The 20,941-nt window shown below is 37.8% G+C and overlaps 1 protein-coding gene across 1 annotated transcript in view; it reads left to right on the top strand.

Moving 5' to 3' along the window:
- Positions 1–7,413, top strand: part of kcnk12 (potassium channel, subfamily K, member 12) — a 43,134-nt gene extending 35,721 nt beyond the window's left edge. Inside the window, exon 2 of the mRNA XM_047351288.1 lies at positions 4,024–7,413. Coding sequence (XP_047207244.1) covers positions 4,024–4,907 — 884 coding nt within the window. The 3' untranslated portion in view covers positions 4,908–7,413. The remainder of the gene's footprint in view (positions 1–4,023) is intronic.
- The last annotated feature ends 13,528 nt before the right edge of the window (positions 7,414–20,941 follow it).

The following is a 20,941-nucleotide window of genomic DNA, read 5'->3' as shown; positions in this document are numbered from 1 at the left end:
ATATTCAGGCTCTGCAGAAACTAGAAACTACTTAACAGAGCTTAAGCTTTTTTTTTTTTTTTTTTTTGGTTTTGTTGTATGTTGTTCAAAAGACAAAATTGCATTTTTGTAGTGATGTTAAGTATTTTAATGTTCATCAATCCATCAATCTCAAAATCTACAAAAATCAATCTGAAAAATGAATTCTTGACCTTTCCAAGGAGCAACCTCTACTACATGAAAACAAGACATGTGGGAACTACTGAGGTCCAAATTTGGTTCCCAGAGAGAAGTAGCACAACTTCCTGATTTCGAACCAAAATAAGGCCTCCTCTTATTAGTTTCATCACGCTTTTAATTCTTAAATATAAGAAAATAACTCAACCATTGCAATCTTGCATGATCCTGTGCTTCTCATGTTTTGAAGGTCCTAGGCATCCACCTGCAGGAATAAGAAGTTGTTTTGACAAGACCAATGATTCTACAAGGACGTTTTAAAGTGACCTGGAGAAGTGCAGTTAATTGTGTTTTTATATTGTTGATTAAATGTGTCTGTCTCTAAAAAGGACATAAAATCAAAATGTCTTATTCTACAGTCTGTTAATCCCCCTCTGTCAATGTTCCCCCTCCAGTCTGATAAACCGTTAGTCCAGACCTTTGCTAAAAACTGTCAAATTATAATTAACTGATACAAATGGCGCCATCTAAATAACTCTCCTCCTTCTTGAATTTCTAGTGTGTGATTATGCGTGCAGCCGCTGAAGCATAGCATCATTTTCTTTACTGAGTTGAGAATACTTTATTTCATGTTAATGAATAAATGCTCTCTCAGGAATCTGACTGAATCGGATTAGCACACATATAATTTTCTGCCTTATCAAGTTCCACTGGATGAAATAAATCATCTCAACTCGTTTGTTGAGGTCAGCACCTCCATCTTCCGTCTGCTGGCTTCAGTTGTAGCCTCTATTTAAGAGCTTTATTTGCAAATAACAAAGTCTTTGTAAACAAATCTGCGTGTACTTGCTTGCCTGGGCTTTGCTTTCTATTATTGGTCGCTATCCCCTAATGTGGCTTGACACAGTGGTCTGGAGTAATGGCTCTGAAATGCTACACTGAATCGATGCCTGGTGCCTTTTCCTCTCTTAGGTAATTTACTTGGTAATGAGAGACGGTGCGGAAGGCTCTCTCTGCGAGCACCGAGAAGATGTAATCTGTTTTCCCACTGATTCAGGCAGGTTAAAGAGTCTTGGGCTGCTAATTAATTAACTACGAAGCACTGAAGTAGGATTTCACTGAAGGTTTCAATTTGGGTAATCGGAGCCCTTCACCTATCAGTGCCCCGGTGTTTTTTCAATGTCTGCTGGTGAACTTTGTCACTATCATAAAGGCAGATATTTAAATGTCTACATCATACACAAGTCTTTGTTTGTTTGGTTTTTGTACACGTGGAAGCAGAACATGAGGGAGCAATGTTCCTTCTTGTAATAAAACAATCTGTATCAATCAGGATTGATCTAAATGAGCTGGCATGTCAACAGAAGACGCGCTTAAGAGTGGTTTTCACGGCCAGAGATAAGGTCAAAAAATCCATTTTGGCCATCATAAAGGAAGTATTGTCATGCTATTGATGCCATTCATTACCTGGCAAGAATGTTTGGAGAAAAAAGAGGAAAACTATCTGGCCTAATGCTCCAAGGAGACTGAAACGGGCGACGGAAAAATCTATTAACCTTGGCCCAAAATGAACTTGGTGATATTTGAGCACGATTTTATTTGTTGACAAATATAACATCTGCTGTTTTGTTGATATGTGGCACAACAGAGTGCATCTCTGTGTACATGTGTGTTTGTGCATGATGTCCTGACATTGATGTCCTGGAACAGAAACAAAAATTTATCCATGTAATGTGAATACATAGCAGGGAAAAATCAGGTAAATATAATAGTTAAAATAAGAGGACTGCATTTACATGAAATATAAAGCAGAAATTAAACAAAAAATGTAGCATTTGCAGCCCAATGAATGTCTTAGAAAACACAACCCCATCAACAGTTATTGGCACTCCAGATAAATTAGTATTTAAAAAAAACCTTGAAATTTAAATAAATTGTTTTATTACAGGAGCATAATCACACACTGAAAGTTTTTGAAAATTCAGTTTTTTGTATATATTAAGTAGTGGAAAGAAAACTAAATGTCCCATAATACACATACTGCCACTCCTAACTACCCCTACAGCATACAATTAAATGAAGCACTGTTTTAAATTATTCTTTACTTTTACAGCTAGTCACAGTGTTTAGGAACTTTTAATTATCAACACTTGACTTCTAGGTCCTCTGCTTCTAATTACTCTGCAAAATAGGAAAGACAAGAGAACCTGCCATTAAAGTAATACAGATGAGTGTCTGGAAAATTGCTACTCATCTAAATATTCTGATATCTGCAGTCAGAGGAAAAAATTAAAAGTTTTACTCTGCCACCACACACAGCGAGAAGGAGTGGGACAGGTAAATAGAATTACAACCGAGTTACATCCCGGGCTCGTTAAGTAGCCATTACAACCATTTGACACGGTCTACAAGGCAACTGGTTGTTTGGAGGTGTTCCCAGAAAAAAGCATTTTCTTCCAACAATTGCAACCTTATATATGTGAAGTTTGCCAGAGTACATGGTACCATAAATTCTTTGAAATTCCAAGTCTTGGTGGGTTAAGCTGGAAAATTGAAAGTGGGCCACAGCTGGGTCTTTTCACAAGATATTGATGATGAGAATATGTGCAGAAATGTCTCAGTCCCCAGACCTAAATCTTTACAGAAAGCCTATGCAAGGCACCGAAAAGAGATCTGGGGAGATTTTGGTCTAAAACCCCTTTTTCTGTATGCACCACCCTTGTGAAATATTATAGGAGAACTCTAAGCCCTGTCCTATTGGCTACTGGGGTTGTACAAATCATTAAAAGCAGGGGTACCAATCAATGTGGCACCAAAGATATTTTTATAAACAATTATTCTCAACATGTGTTTTTGTTCTAAACTGAATAAATGTACTCAAAGTGAGGGTTGGATTAAAAAAAAAAAAAGAAAATTAAGGTTATGCTACAACAGTAAAAGATCAATTTATTTAAAGGGCTTTTTCACATCTCTATCAGGAGAGCCAATATGTGTGGAAAGAGCTGTGGATTAATGTAATTTATTGATAATATCTTTCATGCAATAAAACTGTGATTCCCACAAATACTTTAAAGGTGAGACCTTGAACAATTTTGTGCCTTTTCCACCATTATTCGTTTTATACCATCCCCATTTTGTTATTTCTTTTTATATTTATGTGAAATAAGCTTAACTGTTTTATTTTATTCAACATTTATGTATTAGTTTTATATTATCATTGTGGCAGTTAAATGGTGGAGAGAAAATATGACATTTAACCTTCTCACTCCCCATTTTTCATTAGCATTACATTGAATCTGACAAACCAAGAGGCTAGCCATTCTTATGCACGCAGTAAAGCTAGAGACATCTGCTCCTCCTTTAAAAGACCCTTTCTTAGCTTGAACACTTGGGTTAAACTGAGACAGCTGCTCAGTTTAATTTTATTATCTATTTTCAGCCCCTTCTTTTTGGCATATATTCATCACCTTGGAAAGCTCACAAGAACGTTTCATAATATCTCCTATCACTTTTATGCAGATGACATTCAACTGTACTGCTCCTTCAAAAATCCCGATGTGTTCGGGACTCTAGGGGGGTCTCCCCTGCCTGGCGCCAGGCGGTCTTGCTGCTGGGGTTTGGTGCACTGCCCACTGCTGCCACTGCTGCCCCTGTAAGGTGCTCTTGAAGTTCACCAAGGGCTTGGATTATACACACAATTATGTTTTAGTATAAAACTCACGTCTCGTTTTATAAATGCACTCTTGTCACTTTCTGGACACCCTTTGTAACCTCAACTGTTCCATCACCTCTAAACCCCTAAGAAAAATATATATATTCAAGTCTCAGCTTTGAGTCTAAATGTGTAATATCTCTTTGTCTCTGCAGGGTTTGGGATGACAACGCCTGTGACAATTGCAGGGAAGGTGTTCCTGATATTTTATGGGCTTATGGGATGTGCTGCCACTATCCTCTTTTTTAACCTCTTCCTGGAGCGCATCATTACACTTCTGGCTGTGGTAATGAAGGCTGTGAGGGAGAGGAGAATCAGAAACAGCGGTATCCTTCCACCGGGAATCCGACATGACTTCTCAGCCTACTCTCTTCCAGGATGGAAGCCCTCCGTGTACCACGTGATGCTGATTCTGGGATTGTCGGCCATAACCATCTCCTGCTGTGCTTCGGCCATGTACAGTCCTGTGGAGGGCTGGGCCTACTTAGACTCGCTCTACTTCTGTTTCGTCACCTTCAGCACCATTGGCTTTGGAGACTTTGTCAGCAGCCAGGGCGCTGCTTATGAATACCAAGGCCTCTACAGGGTGGCCAACTTCTTCTTCATGCTAATGGGCGTCTGCTGCATCTACTCACTCTTCAATGTAATTTCTATTGTTATCAAGCAGGTGCTCAACTGGATGCTGGAGAAAATGAGCTGTTTGTTTTGCCAGCAATGCAATAAGGCCAACACCTTCCTGGGCAGACGCAATGCCATCCGCCCAGGCTCCAAGGGTCGGTTCAGTCATCCACCAGACTCAGATGGGCCATGCGATAGTGACACTGAGGGACGGAGGCTATCAGGGGAAATGATCTCTATGAAGGACCTGGCGGCATCGAACAAGGTGTCACTGGCTATCATGCAGAAGCAGCTGTCTGAGTCTGCCAACGGATATCCCAGGACGGTCTGTGGCAGCTCCCGTCATAATGGCTTCTCTGGGGGTGTTGGGGCACTTGGTATCATGAACAACAGACTGGCAGAGACGAGTAACTCCAGGTAGAACGCATAGAGAGGCCGAAAACAAAGTATCCTCTCAAGACGTACAGCAGAACCCTGATATGTTATTGGAAGGGTAACTTATTATGCATGACATGTAACATTTTGACTGGAATTACAACCCTGCTGTGAGGATGAAGGCATGAAGAGAGAATCACAGAGCTGATCTTAAAGCATGGTGACCATATTCTAAACCCAAAGTCCTAAAATAAAACAAGTCACTAAAATATCAATGCTTGGCTGGAATGAGTTGGAGCACTCAGTCAGCTTATCAGACTTTTTATGGCTGTATCATTCTGCTGTTAAAGAGCCAAGTGAAGCAAACTGCAGTTTTTGCTGTCTTGGGGTGTTGCCAGTTCATTTGAATGTACATACTGGATGCTGACGAAAACAAGTATAATCGCTGAATGAATGATATAGCACATACTGATCTATGCATTATATTTCTCATGCCTTTTGTACCATTTTTCAACTTTCCATCTCTTTCCCGTATCCTATCCTTTGGTGATGATTAATTTCATTTCTCAACAGTGAAAAGTAGACCTTCACCGCATGGCTGTGATATAGCTGATTTAAACAGGGTTGTAGCATAGGGCAGCTTTCCAGTGCTACACCAACAAGCTACAAAGAGTAATTTCCTCTCTCTGCAGATGGAAAAAGGCAAAGATGAAGAATGAAAATCTATGTATTGTGAGAGAGGAACTGGCCTTCTTATCAGCTATAACCACATGTTTGAGTGGCCAGAGACACTGACTTGAAGGGTAAAAGAGGGCCCCATCCAAATCTTTCTTTACCCCGCCTTACGTTTTAGGCTTAAGACTTTACTGTGAGGAAAATAAAGAGTTTTAGTTTTTCAGTTAGTGCTCAGTTGTATCATATTAAAAAGTATTAGTATATACAGAATAAATAAACAATTAACTTTTTAAGATGGGCTGAAGATGTGTGTGGAGGTTAATGTGACTGGAGTGCAAAGGTTTGCTCATAAATGTATTTCTGATTTCAAAAAGATTCAGTGCCTTCCAAATACACTCATACCCCTCTAAGATTTTGTCAAATTCTATTGATTGACCATGGTAGTTTATACCTGTGAAGCAAAAAAATGAAAAGCATTTGTGTTCAGCCCCCTTTAATCTCATAGCCCTAAATAAAATCAAACAAAGCCATCACCTCTCAATCTCAGTATAAATACAGCTGCGCTGTGAAGGTTTCAGAGGTTTGTTAGAGAACGTTATTGAACAAATCATGGTAGCCAAGGGACTCAGACGACAGGTCAGGGATAAGCTTTTGGATAAGTTAAAAGCAGGGATAGGTTATAAAAAATATCCCAATGTTGAACATCTCACAGAGCACTGTTCAGCCGGTTATCTGAAAGTGGAAAGAGTATTAATCGAGGAGAGCATCTTTCAGAGAAGCAGACAAGAGGTCCATAGTAACCCGGAAGGAGCTGCAGAGATCCAAATCTAAGATAGGAGAATCTGTTAACAGGACAATTATTAGCTGTGAACTCCAAAAATCTAGCCTTTATGTTAGAGTGGCAAGAGGAAACCTTCTGAAAGAAAGCTGCAAGGAATCCAGTTTGCAGTTTGCCAGAAGGCATGTTAAAGACAAACATCTAATATAAGGTGATTGGTCAGGTGATACCAACATTTTACATTTTGGCCTCCATGCAAAATATGACAATCCGTATCACCCTAAATACAGTGTTGGCAGTATCATGCTGTGGAGATTCATTTCTGTACAAGGCACAGGAAAGAAATTCAACAGATCATGGAAAGACAGAAGAAGCTAAATACAGGGAAAACCTGGAAGTAAACCTGTAAAAAGATTTAACACCGGGGTTCACATTGCAGCAGGACAACATGAAGCATACATTGAGAATGTTTTAGCATATTCATGTGTTAGAATGGCCTAGTCAAAGTCCAGAATCTTTCAGTCTTTTTATTTCGAAAAAGTATTTCAAAAAATGTACATAATTCTTTTCACACGTTCACTCATGCACTACTTTGTGTTGGTGCTAAACTTAAAACCCAAATTGAGAACAATAAAGTTTGTTTGTTTAATTTGAATAATGGGCTGTGAATATATTTGCATGGCATTGCACAAATTAGAAAAATAAACATTTTAATAAATTTGAGGTAAAGGATCAGTTTAACTGTCATCAGCTATTAGCAAATTGACATAAAAGTCTCACATAAAAATGTGGGGAAAGATCTTATGTACTTTTAGAAAAGGCTGTTTGGCATATCAAAGTATTCAAAGCCAATGATGTTGGAGCAGATTCTTTTTAGTTTGTGATGTAAAAAAAACCTGATAGCTAACAGAGAGGATGAAGAAAACTTTCTCAAAGAACTTTTCATGATTGTTAGACATGCAAATCGACATCTGTATTTAACTTAAAAACTCTTTTATTAGGTCCAGCAGACTCAGAAGTGGGGTTGTAGTTTTTACAATGCAGTCACACTGATAAATGTCACAGTTTTGCAAGACATATTAAAGATTTTTTTGTCTTTCTTGCTGTTTTATGTCCTCTGCTCTTTAGAAGGGACACCCACAGATTTTTGATGATGTTTAGTTTGGGGACTCAGCATACCTCTAAGAAAACTTTCCTTGCAGCACAGTCCCCAAAGCAGGATTGATACATGCCTCCTACTGAAAGGCAAATGTTTTATGAATACCTGCAATCTTTATTCGCCAAGCAAACCCTTACTTTCTGCACTCATACAACCATACTTTAAATCGGAAGCTTTATTTCAACTACTTTTTGATACTCATGAGTTTTATTTAAATTTGTAAAGCTTTGCTTCAGGAAAAAAATCCCCCTAAATAGTTTCTTATGATAAATTGATTTGTTATATTGTGTTTGACATACAATCATTGTATTCTCAATTTCAGTTCAAAGGTGCTGTTGGATAACAGAGTCCTCTGCAGTCTGGCTTAGAAATTCTTGTTTCTAGCAGCTATTTACATGTAGGAGATGGGAAGCCATGCGATGTTTGATGTTTGGAAATATCAGCTCAAGAGAGGAGGACATATTCATAGCTAAACTGTCGTGGTGACAGTGATGGACGAAGCGCAGCAGTGGGAACAGCAGCGGGATGTTGTGGTGGCATTAATCGACCCCTATTGGATCCAGATTCATGTGCAATGCAAATTTACGGCCACAGGTTCACCCACTGCTACCATCCATCTTCAACATCTAATGTCCCTCAATGCACAGTTTTTTTTTCTGCATTCTCCATCGCCCCTGCTTTTACTTTGCATGCACTGCAGCAAACCTCATCCTGCTTCCTTTTCCTTGCAGATCTGGTTGCTCTTGCTCATCGCTCGTACACTGTGAATACCAGACATGTCATAGATGTATATATGTAAAGAACTGGAATGTCTTTAAAAGACTATTTACAATAGGGTGTGAACTGAATCTGAAGCTCTGAATTTTAGTGCATAGATCTGAATAATTTCCTGTGTTCATCATAGAGGAATAGAGAAAAAGACTCAGGTAGCTCAATTTTCAGGTCTGTCTTAGTTTTTCCCTGCATGCCATTCTGGTGAAGCCATAGCTGTACATAAAACAGAGTACTGTTTCAAATCTATTTTTCTACATATAGCTCAAATATCTACATGTGGATCAGTGAATAAGTTTCAGCTTCAACTTGTCTGTTATACAGTCAATTAGCTGAAAGATGAGATGAAAGAATCAGAATTTATCCATCCTGCAAAAACATGAATATAAAAAAAGAACAAGAGCAAAAATTTTCAAAATGTAACGAATAAGTTAGATTTGTTGCTGTATAAAATATGCTTTTGATTGGAATATTTTTAAATTTTATATTTCCTCAAAAAGCAGCATATTCCCTTAACCGAAGATGTGAAGATGTGTTAAAGCTTGCAGCGGCAACAGTAAACTTCATCCTTTGCTCTCCTACAGCAATCACTTTAGCAGGCATATGGGCATTCTGTACCAAATTACATATTGAATTCAGTCATGATTTCCCTGCTGTAAATTGTCTCCGAAGATTAGAAGTGGTCGGAGTTATGGCACCTCTTTAAAATAATCAATACTGAATAATGATGTTATATGTGAACCCTTACCTCTCCTCTGAGAACTAAGGTTAGAGTGGTGGAGGTTTCATGACTTTTTTCTTCCCCTCTATAATCAGCTGCTCCACATCCGTAACCTTTCTCTCTAAAAGGATCACATTCTTTTTGCATATACTTGTGCAGTCAGACCATAATACACAGGACTGAAAAAAGACTACACAATGGTATTTTGAATTCTTTCTTTAATATAGTCCACTACTCTACTGAAGATGTTATTTGAATAAATATGATAACGTTTTAATCTGTATTTTCCTTGAATCTGAAACATGTCAAGCTTTTTAAGATACAAACACTGTCACTCAGAAATGTTCATAAACTCATCATGGTATGACTGCAAGGGTCATTTAGGGCTTTTAATGGTTTAGTCCTTTTTTTAATGTGGACTAATAACACTAAATTCATCTTAGATGTTTTTTAAACCCGGGTAATGGGTTCACAAATTTGAATTTATTTGGTATTTGCTAAAGTCCACACAGTTTAAATATTTTTATATACCTGCTTAAATATATTTGGTTGGTTTCCTGACATATAGTTCACTATTATACATTGTCCAAACATTTGTGATAGGGTTGAAGTTGGGGTCATTCCAGATACTTAATGTTTGCCTGTTATATCCATTCCAAAACCAGTTTGATGATCATTGACCTGTTGGAATATCCAATTGTGGCCAAGTTTTAACTGGGACTTGTGGATTTAAGTTGCAGTTGAAGAAGGTAGTGCAATGCCCAGTACCACTGACACAGAAACAGACCATCAGCATGATGCTGCCTCAACCATGCTTAAAAAAACTCAGCTTGAATCCTCCAAATATTAGATTTGCCATTGTGGACAACCAGCTAAATCCGTGTCCCATCTGTTCATCAACCTTTTCCCCAGGAAATGTTTGGCTTGTCTACATAATTAAATGTAAATTTTAGTCATTCTGATTTTGGAGCATCTGTTTCTTTCTTGGTGTTAACATCTCAGTTTATTGTTATGTTAAACTGACTCCACTGTGAACAGTGACACTGGTTTCCCAGTGTCTTCCACATCATGTTTGGCCTAAACATTGTTAATGCACATTTATCCAAATATTAGTGGGAGCATATGTTTATATTTTAGCCTGTAGTTATAATTCAGACCCTGTGTGGATTCAAGAGAATATGTAGTAAATTCAAACTTGGGCAACCAATTGTTGTTTAAAAACAAACTCAGAGCTTTTATGTTATTGTGCAGCAATTCCATCCAGGAAAGAAAAAACAGTTCAGATCAATCATCAAAGCTTGAAATTAAAATGACATTCAGCCATATGATGAGTGTGTGTAAACCTCTGGCTGATGCTGTAGTTATATCAAAAATTATATCAAAAGTAACATTTGGTCACCCTATATGCATATGTGGCTATAAATCAATTGCCTTACAGACGTCATTGCATATAACAAACACTTTCCTTTTTTATAACAAGCAGAGCTAGTGCACGTTGTACCTCATCTTCCTTTTGCAGTTTGCAAAACTGATTTCCATTGATTTCAAAGGTTTTAATGGCCGTGCTGTTCTCTGTATCTTCTGTGAGAGAAAAAAGGGAGTCTTAAGTGATTGTGTTTGGTATAGCAATAGATATGTTTCTGAATTTGGGTATCGATTCTTTTGCATTTCAATTTATTTATTCATGTCCTCAACAAACCCCGTAATTAAAGTGAAATGATGCAAAATTCAAAAGTGGAAGCCTCACAAGTTGTGTACAACAAAGCAGACTCAGATCGCAGCGCAGCATGAGCTGCAGCAGAACCCTTAGTGTTAATTCAAGCTTGAACTGTTAGAAATTATCATTGACAAAGTTTATTTCCTGTAAACACATATTGCACTGTATTCACACAGCTCCGTAGGCAGCGGCTCTTCATTAAAATGTCATGCTTCCGTGGCAAGCCTAGTAATAAAACAATTAGCTTGACATGGGGAAAAAAGGCTGGAGATGCTGTTAGTGTGTAATTTGTTGATGCGGTCGATGGAGTGGTGGCACAATTATCTATTCTTTAGCATATTTCTCCATAATCACAGTGTGATGCATAACAATTTGCTCTCTTGGATTTCTGCGAAGGAAGAGTGCGTTAACTTCTTAGTGTTTATGACTGTTATAGCAGCTTCTGGTGGGATCAAAATTTATTGACATTAATTTGGCTGGAAGTCATATCAGTGGGCTGCGTAAAACATGGATGTATTATTCACCGTGGCTGGCTGCTCAAAACTGAAAGTTGTTGGTTTTCATGCCGATCTTGATTTCCAAATCTAATTTTCCTTTTTCCTATGAAGGCAGATGATTTGGAGCCACACTCTTGATTTAGAAGCTGCTTCAGGACTCTGCCACCTAGTTATTTTGACCCATGGCTGTATTCATATCAGTACCATTCCATACCTCAGTGTGTGTCTCATGTTGCTTGCTTCATGCTGTGACATCCAGTTAATGTATGCAAATAATTCAGTTTGCAAGTTGCACATTTATACAAATGATTGTACTTTTATATTTATGTAACGGAAAATAAACCTATATGAGATGAGAAGGAGTTACATTAAACATTAATGATACTGAAATTTTCTTGTTTTATTCATTGTCATTCTCTTCTAAGGGCTTGCTTTAAAGGTTTATGGAGATAAAGTAGTTACACAGAAAAAAATGATTTCAAGATAACCTAAAGGGAAAGATTTTTCAGCCATTAATAAAGTTTTCAAAAAAATCTTCATTATAATAACTCTGCTGTTACATGATTATTGCATTAGGGTTTCCTACTGATCCTTCTGGAATTTTGTCAGGCAGCAGCAAAGTGTTCAGGAAATTACTGTCAAGAATACGCCTGTGCATAAGCTCCATAAAGCCATAGACCTCGTTTGGATACTTGGGTTTTTGTGTGGATTAAACAAAGCTAAAATGTGCTAAAAAAAAAAAAAAGAGCTTATGTGAGGGATTTTATTAATGTCAGATTGAGACAGAAAAATCATTTCCCTTTTTTTTAAATGAATCCACAGCAAATCAATATAAAATAAGAGGCATATCCACCACAGAAACTTTTCATTAATATAGTTTTTCTTTATCATCTCAAGAGTGTGGGAGATTTTGTTCTATAATCTTGCAACAGGAACATGATCTTAACCAAGTAAAATATCTGAATATCCTTAAAATTAAACTTAAGAACTGCAGCTGGTAGAGACAAACCAGCTTTGTTGTCCTATGAGACACTGGTGCAAAGAAATGGAGTATAAAACAGAATAAATCAAACAATATTTATCAATCTAAATTTTTAAATGAGCACCAAATGACAGTTATGGAGTAACATTAGCTCTGCAACTTGCTGTTTTGACAAAATATGTTATACTCCTTGAAGACTTTCCCACATTACAACTACTAATAAGGTGTTACATTGGAATTTATATGATATACAAACACAGAGTATTGTATACTGGGAAAGAGGAATGCTAAAAACAGGGCAATTCTGGTTGAAAACCTGTTACAGGTTGCAAAAGATTTGAAACTGGAGCAGAGGACAATGACTGTAAACCCACAACCAAAGCTACAATGAGATGGTTTAGATCAAAGCATATTCACGTGGTATAATGGTCCAGTCAAAGTCCAGACTACGTCAAATTGATAATCCGTGCCAAGACTTGAAAACTGCAGTTCACAGATGTTATTTGTCCAGTTTGACTGAGCTTGAGTTGGTTTGAATAAGAATGACCAAACACCTCAGTTAGATGTGCAAACCTGGTGGAATCAAACAACAAAAGACTTGCAGATTCTCACTCAGGGGGGCTAAATGTTTAACCACGTCACACTTGCAGATTTTATTTGTAAAAAAACATGTAAAGAAAAAAAATCCTTTTTCTTACACTGTACTAATATGCAGAAAATGTTTTAATAAAATTTATTGAATCTTGTGGTTGAAGACAAAGATCAATGGGAACGAACCCTTTTGCAAGAAACCATACATGTAAATATTCTTCAAAGAAAAGCTTCACTAAATTTCTGAGCAAATACATTGAAGAGAAGCTTTTTTGCTACTAAAAGCTCATTATTTGATTGTGTTCGTCGGTCTGATTTAACAATAGTTCTCGGTATGTAATTCTACTGAATTAATTTCCTTGGGCCCTGTTGCAGGCAGAACACATGCAGCCTCCTGACAGGACCATGGAACAGCTTGGCTCTTACAGTAATGGGTTGATCAGGATGTTAGGCATAAAGGGGAACCTGTAATTGCATTCATTATTGAGATTATTCTGATCCCAGCAAATTATGGTGAAAAAACAGCCTACATTATTTCCATGCGCAAAGGCCTTAAGAGGAGTCTGTGCAGAGAAAATTCACCACAAAGCCTGGACTTAGCAGAAATGTATCTGTCTAGAAGGCTTGTTTCTCCTGTAAGGATGGACAAAACAGTCCAGTGTAGTTGCTGAAGCAGCTAACACCCACGTAAAAGGACTGCAGCTTTTCCAGCTCCTTATGCTCAACAATTGACCACCAGGGCTTTTGTTTTACTGGAATACTGACACATTTCCAGAGTTGTGCCAAATAGTGGGAACATCTATTTCTCTAAAGAAATATAAATAATTTAAAACAATCTCTACACCAGCACCAGAAATTTTGCTTTGATTCAGAAAATTGTAGCTTTAAAAATCAAGCTCATTTGAGTCTTTCCTCAGCTTTACAATGTCCCAGGCATGCAATCAAACCTCCTGCTTTCTCCGAGTGAACAGAGAGATTATTCCACAGGGAGACGGGACTGCAGTGAAATCTCCAGCAGCAGGCTGAAGTGTTTCCTCCAGGTTTCAGCTGGTGTCACTGACATGTGCCTCTTTTCTTACACTGCGGCACTGAATCCCTGCTGTTTGCTGGGGGACTGCTCATGTCTGTTTTTTCTAGTATCCTGTTAAATGCAAAACGCTCTTTTACAACTGCAGTCAGATAACATCTTTCTGTAGTAGTGCCTGATAAAAAAAAAAAACCTACCCTCCTTCACTCTGAACGTAATTCATCTTCATTTCACATTGTCACGAGGGATTTGACTGAGAAGCTTTTAATAGTCAAGTGTTATTTAAAGTTTGTCAATTTAAATTTATCGTCCAATCAATCTTTAGAAACCCGAACAGCAACGGACATAACTGAATTTGACAACAAGTTGAGGAGAATCCCTGTGAGCCTTTAATTGCAACATGATAATAGAAAAATGCATTTCTAATACATATCAGTGATTTCAGTCATATAGCTCATAGAAGTGCAATTTAATCATTTAAAATGTTTTACACCTTTAAATTGACACATGTTGTACAAAACAGAAGCAAAAACTTGGATGCAGATGTGTGCAGCCCTTTAGACTTTTGATTCAGTTTCAGCATTCAGTCTTCCTGAGTTCACATCTGCTAATAGTTACAACATCTGATTTACCTGAAATATAGTTCTGCTGTTTCAGAGAGATTTTTCTGACATTTTCCTAAATTGTTTCCTTCACCTAAAGGAATAATTTGAGATATTTTTGCATCTCTTTTTTATATTGTTTTGCTTAAAGCTATCTGCTGTCATGTCAGATGAGTTTATTGTTATTATTATTATTATTATTATTATTATTATTATTATTATTATTATTATTATTATTATTATTATTATTATTATTATTATATGTTATTTGGTTAAGTGCTACCAACTGCACGGTAGTGCAGTTGGTAGCACTGTTGGCTTGCAGCAAGAAGGTCCTGGGTTCGATTCCTGTCCAGGGTGTACCCCGCCTCTCGCCCATAGACTGCTGGAGATAGGCACCAGCTCCCCCGTGACCCACTATGGAATAAGCGGTAGAAAATGAATGACTGACTGGTTAAGAGACACTGATAAAAATAAATCAGAAGAAAAGTGACATTACAAAAAAAAGGACACTTCCCCAAAAGCAATGAAAAGATAAAACATAAACTGGTCAGAAAGGCTGCTGAGGATGACACCCGAGCTGCAGCAATTTCGGGCATGTATTGGTTGTGTTCTACATGTGACAAAAATCAAACAATCTCCTACTTTTTCCATATGTTTGGGCTGTGGAAGATTGCAAGACAGAAGTCCTCTCTTCTTGTGAAAAGATCTTGGCATGGCTAAAATCTCCCAAATCCCTGTGGGACATTGTGTTCTTCTCTGATAAAACCAAGCTTAAGCTTTTGGACCACAATTCCAAAAGCTTTAACAAAAGGTTCTGCATATTTGGCCCAAAGAGAACAAACACTGTTCATCTCCAAAAGAACACAATACCCACAACAAAATACAGAGGTGGCAGCATCATGCTCAGGGATTGTTTTTCTTTCATCAAAGTGGATGAAATTAGGAACTGTTCCAAATACCAATCAAAAAACCTAAAGATGAACGATTTAATTTCTTTTAGCATTACAAGCATACTTTCAACAGAATGACTGGAAGGAAATTAAAGTTTTTGTAAGGCCTAGTCAAAGTCACCTGAGAGGACAAAAGATTCCACAATTTCAGAGATATTTTGCAAAGTAGAGTGGGCTAATATTGGCCGGTTAAGACATGGCATACCCAATGACTCCTGTGCAAAGAAGATTTAATGCTTTTGTAATTCAAAATGTAGCCGCAAAGTATTAATTTAAGCACAATTAAGCAACAATTTTTTGCTTTTTCTTCTTTTTTTTATCCCCCTTGACAAAGTTTAGTTGTTTTTCAGAAGGATTTAACCAGATTGATGTTGCAATAAAAATGGAAAGAGTTTTAAAATGAAATATCATGGACTAATTTTTTTCACAACACAAAAACATGGAATTTTAACAAGAGTGTGGAGACGCTCGAGACCCACTGTATATTATACTACGCTATTTTCTTTGGCCAAAATGTCTTTACTGTGTCTCAGAACACTGAAATACTGCTGCATCATATTTTCACAATGCAACATGATGCCACACTAAGATGTGGGGGAGCGGACTTCACATTGAGTGATTCAAAGTTTACCATCTGGATTCGGTAATCTATCTCTGGTCCGCTGGGTGTGTTTAAATCCACAGCTGAAAATCATCTCTGCCAAAAATACATCATTTCATAAAATCAGCCTTGTGCAGTTTATGTAGAAAATCATCTCTTCAAACATGCAGCACAAAAAAAGCATAACTTGTAATTCCTAGGAATGGAAGAACATTGGATTAAGTCATTAGATCAATCAAGAGATTCAAGCTGAAATTGGTACAACAAGATATAGAAATTCAAGATGCTAAGAGGCTAAAAAAGGTTTTGGGGATGAAAACAAAACCTCAGCAGAACACTTTGAAACTAATTGGGTTTTATAGCAACAGCCAAATGAAACAACTGGGAATTAAAGGGCAACCAAGATAAGCTGACAAATACAGAAAAGGAGGGGATCAACAGAAGTCAATTTTTTTTTTTTATTACTGTTTGCAAAAAGAATAAATGTGCATAATAAATTAAAATGAACAAGAGAAATCAAAGTAATTCCTGCACACAAAATGTCTGAGCCACAAACTGATGATCTGTACCTGTGATTTTTCATCACCAGATTACAAACCAACACAAACCTCTAGTTAAAATCCCTGCATATGCTCGGGAAACACTTCCAGACAGCTGTTATCTCATTTTGCATGCAACACAACAGCATGGATCCATTGTGAAATAGTCTGGGCGCTAAACCGCCCTGCCTGCTGCCTGGATTTGTCCCCATTGAGCACACATAAAAATGAGACTGCAAACAACTAACCTTTTTAATTCGCAGCAGAAGAGAAAACATTTAAAACTGATCGGCAGCTGATCTGAGTTTCCAGAGGAAAACAGAATGATGTGAAAAGAGATTTTTTTAAAAGCCTTTTCTAACTTTTTGCAGTGCTGCTCAACATTGTTGTAAGTTAAATAGAAGCTTTTCAATTTATATATTATTTTTAAACTATCAGTAAAAAATTAATTCCTAAAATGTTAGGTTTCCCACTTAAACAATATTACTTCTTTATACTTATTAAGTAAAACTGTATTTAGTTTAATAATAGAAACAATAACTCTTGTAAGATAATTTATTTCACTGTATGCTAAGGTCTTTACATGTAATATTCATGCCTCAACCTGGAGGGGTAAAATGTTTCACCATGTCAGAGATCTTTTTCAGCTGAGAAAAGCTCTTCTTATGCAGATTTTTGATCTCACCCACTGTGTCATTAATCCACTCAGAAAGCATACAGAGAAGTGTGTTGAAATATCCTGTAGGTAGTGCGTGAAAACCCGAAAAGCCTTTGTTGAAAGGATACATTTACATGTAGAGATGCAGATCAGTCAGAGCAATGAGCCAATTACTTTTTTACATCTTCTCTTTCAATTACCACTGGAGAGGAGGCAGACGGAGAGAGGTTAACAGAAAAAGCAGTCTCACCAATTCAGCTAAGACACTTTGATATGATCCTTTATTAGAAGAGAGGGGTGTTTAGCAATGCAGGAAACATTGGCTGTCTGCTTGACTAAACTGCAAGCGTTCACAGCCGATAAAAGCCTAATCAAGTTGGAGGTCAGGAGAAAAGCTTTCAGCTTTGAACATCTCTGTAACTCAGAGTTGGAGGTGGAGAGGGATAAAGTCCGGTGATTTATTTTATTTTTTTGAAGTGGGTTTTGTTTTATTTCAAATGTCACAGGAACAACTAAAGTCAAGCTATGAGACCAACATGGCTCCAAGTTAAATGTTTCACAGAAGAAAGACTGACCTTCAGTATTTTTGGGAGGGTATTAATTGTTCGCCAATAACATTATTAAAACCTTAATCAAGCATATTAATTCTCTACATTGCTATAAGTTTGAATGAGTGTGTCCTTTGTTGTTTGTCCTGTGTGTGTCTCTGTTGCCCTGCGATGGACTGGCGATCTGTCCAGGGTGTACCCCACCTGTAGACTGCTGGAGTTAGGCATCAGCTCCCATGTGACCCACTAAGAAGCGGAAGAAAATGACTGACTGACCTTGAAAAAAAGGCCAACATGTTGATTTATCCATTTCATACTTTTTAGGCTTTCTTGTTTCTAGACTATGATTACATTTGCCCCTAAAGAACTTACCTTTTATTCAGTAAAGCTGAAAAAAAATCTTTTTATTTTAGTAAAGACACATAAATTAAGACTGATGTAAAACTGCATTGAATTTAACATGATAATATTGCTCAGAACACAATAATGGCGCTTAAGACTGAGACAGTGAATGCAATGCAATCTGCAGTGTGGTTTTCATTCATTTGTAATGCAGTTCCCATCATTTTGGCAGGAGCAATTAAAATGTATTCTAAACATGAGTGGTTAAATAGCTTTTGAACTGCAAATCATTGTGCAGCGTGCACAACTCGGTGTGTCTGAAGTGGAGCATAAATTCTAGAGATGATGAAAAACTGTGATGATACAAGATATTTCCTGACTTAGATAGTTGATGGTCGAGGTTTGCATATTTGAGGTAGATGTCTGAAATAAAGCCTAAACAAATTCGAAAATGTACAGAATTAAAATTTTTCATTGTAAGGAGGGAAACTGCAAAAGATTTTCCTCCACCGCTCTTCCTAATTTTCCTTTGCCTCATTGCTCTGTGTGAGCAGAGAATAATATACGGCAGCTGCTTTTAAGCCTGCTGACTGCACTATCACTCAGGTATCTGCGACTACTTTCACTTCACCTCCGCCTGAGGCAGCTGAACTGATATGTGAATGAAACAAACACATTTATGTTATTCCAAATGCAAGTGATGGGACTCTAGAGTGGTGGGGCAGATTCGATATTTGCATTAGAGGATCTAATTAGCCTCCTGGCTCTAGCATGAAGAAATAATGAAACCCTGTGATCATAAAGTCTGTCTTATGTTGATGTAACATAAGAGCCACAACAAAGAGAGAACCTGGCTTCATCTGGCCACCCTATAAAGCTGTAGACAGGGGTGGGGGGAGATAAGAGGAAGGAAGGAAAAGGCTGAGTTTTATTTCATGTTGTTTCTCTCACTATGTATCTCTCAGCAGTCCTTCGCAAATTACTCTGCTCATGAACCCGTTGTGCGTTCCTCATTATACTTTAGGAATTCCTCTGAGCTTGGTCTCTATCAGCAGTGATCTGGGAACAACGAGAGGGAATATAAGGCAGTGGAACGGCAACAAAGGTGGATAAATTAATCAATAAAGGAAAATACTTTGACAGGTCAAGCAATGGCGGTGCAACCTATTGAAGCCAAATGGGATTTAAAACATGACAGATGGAAACAGACTCTAGCCAGCTTTTTTAATTACCAAGATAGATGCAGTGGACATGATTTTCAGATTGAAATAAAATACCCATGAGGCTGTTTTGAAATGACATATATCCCAGACTTGGCGACATATAGTGTGAGTCATGGACAGGATCGAAGCTGTTTCAGATGCAATATTTTTCAGTGTGTCCTACGCCAAAACCAGAGCTCATCCTAAAAACCCTGATGCTGTCATATATGCAGTGCCTTGTACTCATGTGTCCTGAACTTTTTCTCATCACAACCAACCTACATATAGTGGCACATATTTATGAGTTGAAAGGAAAATGAAAACTCTCTTTTCAAAATGTTACTGAATAAAAATTTAAAAGGGGTGCATGCACATACATTCAGCCCCCTTTACTCTCGCACCTCTAAATAAAATTCAGTGTAGCTGTTTAATCCATTCATCCATTGCCTGTACCTGCTTAACTTGCAGAGTTACTGGGGGCCTGGTGCCTATCTTCAGCATTCACAGGGTGAGAGGTGGGGTACACCCTGGTAAGGTCACCAGTCTAGTACAGGTCAACACAGAGACAAACAAGACAAACAACCATGCACACACTCATACCAAAGGGCAATTTCAGAATAACCAATTAATCTAACAGTCATGTTTTTGGCCTGTGGAGGAAGCCAGAGTACCCAGTGATAACCCACACAAGCATGGAGAGAATGTACCAACTTTATGCAGAAAAACCTCAGGAGCTTCTTGCTGTAATGCAACAGTGCTAATCACTACGCCACCTATGCAGCCCAATTGTTTGATCCATTATCTCTAATAATTCAAGAGTGTGACACAAGTGCAACCCTTCAGTGACATTGGGGCTGCCTTAAACTGGAATGCAGGGCAAGGAAAGCATTGATCAGAGGAACAGTCAAGAGTCCCATGGTAACCCTGGAGGAACTACAGAAAATCACGGCTCAGGTAGTAAAGTCTCTCAACATGATAACTATTAGTCATGTACTTCACAAACCTGGTTCATACAAAGCAGAGGTAACAAGAAAGACATTGTTGAAAGAAACCCATTAGAGTTCCTGTGTATTTAGTCACAAACCATGCAAGGGGCCAGAGCAAACATGAGGAAGTGGAGCTCTAATCAAATACTACAGCACTCTTTTCAAACTTTTTGACCAATGTGTTAAATGTCATGCAAGGTGGAAAACTGGTAGTCACCATGAACACATCATTCCAACAGTGAAACATTGTGGTAGCAGCATCATGCCATTGGGAGGCCTTCCGTTAGCAGGGACAGAAAACGGGTCTGAGTCAATAGAAAGAGGGGGAGAGCTAAATACAGGGCAAGAAGTAAACCTGTTAGACTGGGATGTTCACCTTCAAGCAGAATAACAACCCTAAACATACAGCTAGAGCTACAATGCATTGGTTTTAATCAAAGTATATTCATGTGTTGGAATGGCCTGGTCAAAGTCCAGACCTAAGTCCAATTCAGAATATTAGGCAAAACTTAAAAACTGGTGTTCTCAGACACTTTCCATCAGTCTATCAGATTAGCTACTTTGAAAAGAACAATGGACAAAAAAGTGTCTTAAGGTACAAAGATGGTAGACATAGCCCAAATGCAGCAAATGTTGGTCCAAAAAAGCACTGACTCAATGAGCAACATACTTTTCGGATTTTCTTTGGACAAAGAAATGAGAAATATATCTTGCTTTTCTTCTATTTCACA

This window comes from Girardinichthys multiradiatus, chromosome 22 (assembly GCF_021462225.1).
Source record: "Girardinichthys multiradiatus isolate DD_20200921_A chromosome 22, DD_fGirMul_XY1, whole genome shotgun sequence".
In the NCBI taxonomy this organism is placed as follows: domain Eukaryota; kingdom Metazoa; phylum Chordata; class Actinopteri; order Cyprinodontiformes; family Goodeidae; genus Girardinichthys; species Girardinichthys multiradiatus.
Note: the sequence above shows the minus strand (reverse complement) of the source record. Positions and strands in the feature narration are given on the sequence as shown.